Source organism: Gavialis gangeticus, unplaced genomic scaffold (genome assembly GCF_001723915.1).
Source record: "Gavialis gangeticus isolate Ggan-Ray unplaced genomic scaffold, GavGan_comp1, whole genome shotgun sequence".
NCBI lineage: Eukaryota > Metazoa > Chordata > Crocodylia > Gavialidae > Gavialis > Gavialis gangeticus.
The window spans coordinates 84,158,732-84,167,957 of NW_017729022.1; the positions used below are offsets into that span (position 1 = coordinate 84,158,732).

General features: G+C 40.8%; 1 protein-coding gene across 6 annotated transcripts in view; it reads left to right on the forward strand.

Moving 5' to 3' along the window:
* ERC1 (ELKS/RAB6-interacting/CAST family member 1) overlaps positions 1-9,226 on the forward strand; it is a 539,371-nt gene that overhangs the window by 165,841 nt on the left and 364,304 nt on the right. For all 6 annotated transcript variants that reach the window (XM_019515532.1, XM_019515527.1, XM_019515529.1 and 3 more), the window contains one exon: positions 6,231-6,398. In XM_019515532.1, coding sequence (XP_019371077.1) covers positions 6,231-6,398 — 168 coding nt within the window. The remainder of the gene's footprint in view (positions 1-6,230; positions 6,399-9,226) is intronic.

Here is a 9,226-nt window from a genome sequence, read left to right on the forward strand (position 1 = left end):
CGTGGCAAAACTGGCAGCACGCAGTGGCCGCAGCAGGGTTTGCATGGCACTGTCTGCGATGCCCAGGGCAGCCGTCCCACTTACTTCCCCCTAGGGACGGCCCTCTAGACAAGAACACATGATGTTAACCCCTAATGAAGAATGAGTAATACACAGTTTGGGAAAGTGTGAAGAGGAATCATTAAATACTGGGTAACTCAGTTTCTCAGTGGGACTCAATTTCTAGTCTAAGACATTGTGGACAGGTCCTTAAACGTGATTACAATACATCACTGTCACAGAGTTACAGGTCACTACCTAAAGACCGGGTAAATGTTTTAAAAGTACCAAAATACTTACAAGCCAGAGTCCAAGTAACATGCAGGGAGAGTTCTGAAGTACCTAAAACATGTCAGATTATTATATGAGTTTTCCCCAAAGTTATAGATTGGTAATATTTTCAAAGTAAAGCCTCTAGCTTGACTAAAGATTCCCAGAGGGAAAAAAAAACTTTAACAAGCTCATTTAAATGTTTTGCTTTTCATGTGATTATTGGAGTCCTATTCTCTCCCACCAGAAGACATTGTAAACACAGACTTGCAAGCATTAGTTGAACTATATGTATTCCAGTTTGAGCCAGAAGAAATTTCAGAATCTAAGTTCTTGCGTGTTTAGTTTATGATCATACATAGTAGCATACTGAGACATGCAGCCCTGCATTCTATCATTGGAGAGCTTTGTAAGGAAAAACCTAGTAGTTACCCAGAACACATCTTTTCTTATTGAGTATTGGCTTAAACAATAACTAGAAAAAGTTGCAAAAAGTATTAATCTTCAACGGATTGTGTTCTGATGGGCCACTGAGGGGGCACTCTGCAAGGTGGAAGATGAACAGCTGGTCTTTTGTGAATAACCCCATGGAGGGGGAAGGGGTTTCAGTTTGGTAATATGGTATTGTTTCTCGCTGATAAGTGTTTCATGCTCAGCCTCTGGAAGGGCCAGATACCTTTGCATTTTTATTTGTTTTTAATATTTTTGTAATAAACATTTCAAAAAAGTAAAAATACAGTTAACCAATTACAAAACTGGGAAGGATTGTGAATGTGTTGGAGGATGCAAGTGCAATTCAAAAGGATCTCAACAGATTGGAAGGCTGGGCTAACACTAAGGATGAAGTTCAGTGAAAACAAATGTAAAATGATACACCTCAGCAGGGAATAATCAAAAACACAAACATAAAATGGATGACACCTGGCTGGATAGGAGCACTAGGGAAAAGGACATAGGAGTAGTCTTGGTTAATTACAGACTTAGTATGAGTCTGCAGTGTGATTCAGCTGCACAAAAAGGCGATGTGGTGCAAGCGTTAGGTGCGAGACACAGGAGGTGCTAGTGCCTCTCTACTCAGCACTGGTTAGGCCTCATCTAGAGTACTGTGTTCATTTCTGGGCTCTATTTTAAAAAGGATGTGGAGAAGTTAGAGAGGCCCCAGAGGCAGGCAGCAAAGATGATCAAGGGCTTGGAAACCAAGTCATACAAGGTGAGGTTGAAGGAACTAGCCATGAAAGGCGTTTAAGGAGATATGATAGCAGCCTTGAAATAGTTGAAGGGCTGCCATAAAGAAGAGGAGAACTTCTTTTTTGTCTTGCTGCAGGGAGGAGGACGTGGACCAAAGGCTTGAAATTGCAGCAAAGTAAGTTTGGACCGGATATCTGGAAAAAAATATTCACTGTGAGAATAGTGGGGCAGTGGAATAGACTGTGTGGGGAAGTTGTGGGCTCTCCATCACTGGATTTAAAACACAGTGCAGCAGTGCATGTGTAGATGCTGGGGGGCTGGCTGGGACATGAGGCTGCATCAGTGTGGGGGTTTCCTGCTGGCTAGCCCCACACTGAAGCTCCCTTGTGTCCCAGCCACACTGAAGCTCCCTTGTGTCCTCTGCAACACGTTGAACCAGGGGAGCAGCCCTGGGCTGGCAGGCTGACCCCCAGCATCCCCTGCCAGCCAGGGCTGCTCTGACCCAGCTCCATTTGCTGCACATGAATAAAGTCTGGATCATATTGCTCCCAAGTTAATTGTTTTCCAGTGTACATTCAAGTGGCACGCCCAGGAGCAATTAACTCCAGAGCAATAAACTCTGGAGTTTATTCATGCACAGTAATAGCACATGTAGATTCACCCTTTTTGCCTTGCATTGTAGTGGGGGAACAGACATGGCCCTCTACATAGGATCTCTTGAGCATATATTGGCAATATTTTGTTGGAGAAGGACTTTGGCTGCCATGCTTCACCTGCTTTGCCTGTGGCAGGTTAGGGTCTTATGTCTTTGTTGTGTCAGGGTTCATGGTAGTCTTAATCTGGAGTTTAGATTATGGATTATATGGGATGGTTTGCATAGGAATGATGCTGTCTCAGGCAGGGGGTGGACTACATGGCCTCTGGAGGTCCCTTCCAGCCCTGCTTCTCTATGGTTCTGTGATGATTGTGTATGTTCACATATCTGAGGAAAGTGTGTGATATCCAGCTGAAGAGAAAGCTCTGGAGTCTCTTGTATTTGCTGTGCATGTTTGCAGGAAAGAGAGTTTGTATATCAAGTTGAAGAGGGCTGCTGGTAACTGATGTCTGAGATACTTGTGTACAATGAGGAAGATGAATAATGGGTGCAGAAAGGTTGGCAAGCACATTCTTGCATAGAAGCCAGTCACAGCCCTATCTCCATGAGTATTTTACAGGCTGTAACACAGACATATAATTAAAGATATGAGTGATGATTATTATGCAAGTAATCATCACTCACCTTGGGTTAAAATAGCACTGCCCAAGGAACAGAAGTCAGGAAAGGGCTAGCAGCACCTGGGTGGTTGTTTGTACAGGCATTTCCATGTGCAGAGAAAGACTTGCACTCACTTTGTTGAAATTGGCATCACCTGGCTGCCACAGACCTTGATTCTTGTCATTATGGGTGGATGCCATCCATAAACTAAGCTGATATGAATAAAGAAATGGAGTCTTCTGCCAGGAACAGTGTTTGAGTGATGACTATGTGTCCTGCCAGCCTTTGAGGAATTTTCCTGAAAATGTTGTCTGTGGTTTTGGAAGCACGGACCTCACGCAAAATAAAACCAGGGCTTCAATTTATCCCAAGCCATAAGCCAATACAGAATTCAAAGGGAATAATCAATCAGAAAATGGAAGGCCTTCTGTGGGTGAACGTCTGTTTGCAGATACTGTATGTTCACTTAGTGTTTGCATCAGTAGACTTGTGCGCCTGGGATGCCTCAAATAATACACTGAAATTGAGATATGAAGTTAACACAACCATTTGAGAACATGTCGGATTGCTTGTGGGGGAGATTTTTAATTTCCTTTTCAGAATGAATGAAAGTGCCTGTCAAATTTAGGATGATATGTATCTGATATACAACATCTGATAAATCTGTGCAGGACAAGGACTAGGAACAAGGAAAAACAGTAATAAAAAAAGGGGGTTTTAAATCTCAAAGGCCAAGCTTAATCTGCCAGCAAAATTTACTTATAAAAATATATTCTCTTTCTACCTGTATCTCTTTTGACTCTCATTTATCTGGTGCCCATCTCCCTGGTATCCTTGCACAGCATACTTTTTTTCCCTACTCCAAAGCTGGCCTTATAGAATGAAAGAGAGATTAGGAGTGCAAGCTAAATAATAAATGCATGAGAAGGGAGACTCTAGTAGCAGCAGGAGGTGAACTACTACAGTGCTGCTTGAAAGACTTGGGCTGCTCTTTTCCCCACTGGGGGTGGCTTACTGCTCCCAGTAATTGGGATCAGACAAAACAATGAAAGTTTTCCGTTAGAGTTATATACAGCAAATTTTGAGCATTTGAGAAGAGTTTCAAATGTAGGAGAATGAAATAAAAGTGAATTGACTGTGATATGCAAAGCCTAACGCTTCAAATACAGTTAACTTAGGTTGCTTAATTTCTTTCTCCCTTTGGAGTTGTCCAAGTTTTCTTTTCACTTCATGTCTCTGTCAGTCGGAGCTATTCAAAAGTGGGAAAGGATTCAATAAGCACCCTACTTACTCACCGTGACTGATGTCCTGTAATGGATTCAGCTAATAGGAACCAAATCTGATACTGTCAAATAGGATTAGCAGCCAAGCTGGCTGGCTTGAGCTTTGCCTGAATGCCAAGTGGATAAGGGTCAGTGGGTTTCTTTTGGTATCCTGAGCAGCCTGGTGTTGTCGGATTTCATATTCCACAATAGCCTTTGAAATTGTTCTTTGCTCTGTGGTGGCCTTTTTCTTCTGACTGAATTTGTATTCAAATAGCTTTGATGCCTTCTCCCACTTTTTTGCATTCTTTTTTGCCTTGTAAGCTCTTTCTAGCTTTCTAGTTCAAGAGAGAAGTAAAGGGGAAAACAGACACTCATCAATATGTAATTTCCAGGTTCATTTGCAGATGGCACAGAATTCCCTTATTTTTTTTTTTGCTTTGACTAACACCGAAATATGTTTATATAAATGAATTGCAGCCAGTTAAGACCTGCCACGTGGCCTTTGTTTGCCTCCATCTTCAGAGGACTGTTTTAAGTTCGCTGTGGTATGCAGCAGCGGTGTCAAACTCATTTGGCTGCATGGGCCGGATGAGTGTCCCTGAACCAGTCTTGCAGGCCAGACCAAGACCAACGCCCTGTGAAATGGCCGCAGCATCAGATTCGGTCCATATGCTGCGTGCAGCATGCACTGGCCCCAAGGTTCAATGTGCGCGCACCCCCAGGGACTGGCACAGGGCTTGCACAGCCTGCAGCATGTAGGCTGGCCCCAGTGCTGCGGGCAGCACAGGGGGTCACTCCAGGGCACAGCCTGCACCCCATACCCCACATGCCACATGGAGTGCACAAGGCTTGGGCCAGTCCAGTATCTCACAGGCCAGATCGTACAGCACAATGGACTGGATCTGACCTGGGGCCATAAGTTTGACACCCTTGGTGTATGGTGATGGAGTCCTAGTGGACTCTGCTCATCTGTTGCATTTCAGCTGTTGTTTAAGACAGAAATGCTTTTAGCCATCTTCAGATAACTAGAAGATTGTTTCCCTTGTCATGTGTAGACCTGCAGAGATTTATGCTTTTATTTCTTCTGGGCTAATACAGTATATTATATCTGTAGATAACTGATCATTCAACAGTATATTAATACTGTTACAAGATACTTTGGTATAATTCCATGTTAGCTATATTTCAGAAGGAAATAAAGCTTTTTTAATTTTAAGAGAATCTCTGTTACTCAGCAGAAACTATAGAAACACTTCAGATTTATCCTGCATCAAAGCAGACTTAATATAAGACTATGGAGTCAGGTTCATGTCTGGTAAAATTAAAAAACCTGTTCTTGAAGAATGTGGTGAAAGAAATGTTTCATATTACTGAATGCAGAGGTAACTTACCGGATTTACTTGGAATTAGTCAAATACTACACTGTCAAATCTCATGGCATCGGGTTGATGAGCATGTACAGAAAATGTTGCTCAATTATGCTGGCTGGGGGCATGATTTCATAGAGAAGCATTATTATTCATATATTGTTTAGGAAAAAAAAGAGGAGAAGAAGAAAAAAGTTACTTGGTTATTTTTGTTTGCTATATATTTTTTTAAAATTCCTGTGCTGCTCTGAAGTATTTGGTATTGACCACTGTCATTGTTGCCGGATACCAGATATGATGAACCAAAGGTATATTTCAAGATAGAAAATCGTGTCTCCTGGCTGCTTGTATTTTTTTTATTGTGTTAATTTCATTAGAAGTGGTGTTCCCAAATATATATTTAGTTGAGCGGTTGGTTGATATTCTAATTTTATTTATTTTATTCTGATATCGCAGAACTTCTGAAATTGTTGGTGAGCTTTCCCTACCCTGAAAAAATATTGCTCAAGTTACTGCTTTATGGGGAGCACAGTTCAGTTGTTTTCAGTGAATAGCTTAAGATGTTTATAAAAGGAGCAGTAGCAATATACAGTTTAGGTATTAAAGTCTGTGGTTATTTTTGGTGTTTAAACATCAATGTTTATATAGGCAACTGGTCTTGACAAATAATTCTTAAACAGTAACCTCTTTGCTAAAGCTGTTGTATTTCACAGTCTTAATGGGAGAGGAGATTGATTACCTGGGGTTATCTGCGGTTTGATGGCACTTACTTTCTAGTGCCATATGTATCTTGTCTAACAGCTTTCTACTTCCCTACTCACCATATTTCTGCATGTGCCAACTCAGGTGGATGCACTCCGGTTACGTCTGGAGGAAAAGGAGACCATGCTGAATAAGAAGACAAAGCAGATTCAGGAGATAGCTGAGGAGAAAGGCACTCAAGCAGGAGAAATCCATGATCTCAAGGATATGCTGGACGTGAAAGAACGCAAGGTCAATGTTCTTCAGAAGAAGGTAAGCTTATGTTCGTACAAGATTCTGTTCTCCTTTCTGACATCCTTATTCCTGCTTCATAATACCCCAAAACTTACCAAACATCTTTGCTTGAAATGACATTTTTGAAGTTAGTGGTTGACTCTAGCATAATGGAAAGATTATTAACAATAAACTTGTGATCTTAGTCAAAGTTTTGGGGGAAAAAAACAAAAAAACAAAGCAAATATGATTCTAAGCCATTCTATGATCCTTTGTACTGCCTCTTTTTTCTGTTCAGTATTTATAATCACTGAAGTGTGTGTGGAGGATGCACCTCCTTGAAAACTCATCTTTTCCCACTCATTGATTGAACAAAGCCACAAGGCTGTGAGGCATCTCACTTTATGACTCTAGAGTGACTGTGCTATCAATATGTGAATGAATAAAATGAAATACAAAAGGAAAAGAGATCAAGTTAATTTATCTATATCTTACGGACATAAAGGTGCATAAAAATTTAATATCTAGAACTCTTGTTGCAGATGCTTTCTAAATGTACATATTTATGTTTAACAGAGCTTGTTTTGGAGCTACTGGAAGAAGGTAATCAGGGCTCAGTCCGACCTTATCTGCCTTTGCTCTTCCTTCTTTGGCTAAGGGAATATAAACGCTATCAATAAAATGAGGGTGGTTTCCTACGTAGTGTCCTTTGACATCCTTGTCATTGCAGGATGAATGCTTATGACTTGCACATGGCATGATTTTAGGTATGTCCTACACGCATTTTTTTAAAAAAAGGTGTATGTGTATCACTATGGCTTTAAATTCACTGTACATTTTTTTTTCTTTGTGGCTGTGCAGAAGCTGATGCTTGGTGCTGGTGTTCAAGATGCTAGGCTTGTAAACATATTGGAGAATTTCACGGAGTTCTTGTACTTAATTTAGTAATTCAGTCTATTGATTCATTTATGCGCTAGTTATCGCTCACCTGGGGAACAAAGTTTATTTTAATATGTGGCTATGAACCATGTGAGCTAAGGATAATGTTGAGTTCCATGACAGTTAACCTTGCACAAAAGGGGGAATTCAGGAATAGACTAGACACTAAGGTGTTTACAGAAATCGTGTATTTACTTCTCATAGTTGATTAAATCAAAAATATTTAGACATAACATCCATCTCAAAATCCTTGAAACTCTGGTACACTGTGGAATTTCTCTTAAGCTGTTCTTTTTTATTTTATTGTTTTTTTTACCTGATGTGTTTAAGCACAGACTCAGCCTGTCAGAACTTCAGGTCACTCTGTTTTTAACATTTTTATTATTAGTTCAGATCTGTTTAAGTTTTGAATTTTCTGGCAGCATGATCATTGCTTATATTTTTGTTATTTTTCCCCCCTATGGAACCCTTCTACAGAGAAATGCATTTTGGGATGTACCTTAAGGGTGTTAGAGAAGTATATTTTTCTATGTGGTGTTAGAGAAGTATATTTTTCTATGTGCTGTAAAATTCAGGATTATTTCTGTGGTAAGACTGTTTCTGCTGTAGGAAGATATTAAGCCCTGTTTTAAATCTTTCTTCACATTCCCATCTAAAATGGTTGAACCTGTTTTCTAATAATGCCGAATGTTCATCAGCCATGGCTCCCAAAAGGATCTCTAATATGAATCCATGTGTGACCTATGGGAGTTCATTTTAGCATTGCTTATGAAATGAAAACCAATTTCTGTCTCCGTGTCTGTTTTCTCCAACGATTGTCTGTTAGAGCTTCTAATGAAAGTTCAATATTTAATAGACATTTTTACAGCCTTTAAAGTTCTGTTGCTGTTAATTTGGTTGTGCTACCTTAACCTAGGGCTTTTTCTCCCTCTCCTTAGCCTTAAAACTGGCAGCTTCAGGGAGCTAGAGTTTAATCTGTGCATTCTAACAGGATAGACTATGGAGTAAAGACCACATAATCCATGATTCCTTTCCATCTCATCATACAGTAGTTTTTTGCTACTAATACTTCACAATACTTTGGTTAATGTGATGTTGGAAACTTGCTTTAGCACTACCAACATGATTTAGAGGGAGTTTGAATCACTTTAATATAATGCAATTATTCTCTGAAGTGAGGATGTTGCATGGAAAGCTGGCTAAATATTCAAGAATATCATCAGCATCATCTGCCCACTGTTGATGGCTGTAATCAGCTTCTGCTGAAGATTTGCCACTCTGACCTATTTCACCTCTTCCCTGACCCCAAAAATGAGAACAGGAATAAACACTTGCTGCACAGAGGGCACTTGAACTAACAGTAAGGCTAAAGAAATACAACCTGAGAAAATTGGTTATTTAAATGCTAAGTACAATGTAATCTGAAGACAAAAAAAAGGGTTATTAGATAATTTTAAACAAATAATTATAGGTTAGGTACAGAAATTGCACATAAACCGGCATAAGGATTGGAAGCCAGGCTAAACCCATAATGGAACAGAAGTTTAGTGTACATAGACTAGTTAAAAAATGGTAGAGCCCAGTTTAAGATAGACCTGGACAGATGTAGTATCAGATATAACCATCTTAAGTTAGATCAGTTTCAAATCCCCTTCCGACCCAAGTTAGGTTGCAGTCCCCCAGCATATAAGAATGCTTTGCAGCCTCCGTTAACTTTCCCTTGCAGGGTGGGCAGGCTAGCCTCTGCCTGTGCTCATCTGCTGTGGCTGAGCTGGGCTAATCCCATCCCACCTGCAAGCTGCACAGCCAGCAGGCACAGCAGTGGGTGAAAAGCCCCTGCCACATGGACCTCCACAGTTGGGCAGACCCCAGCTCTGGGGGGAGGGGGCCTGGGACCATGGCAGAGCCCCCCCCCCCCCCCCCCCCCC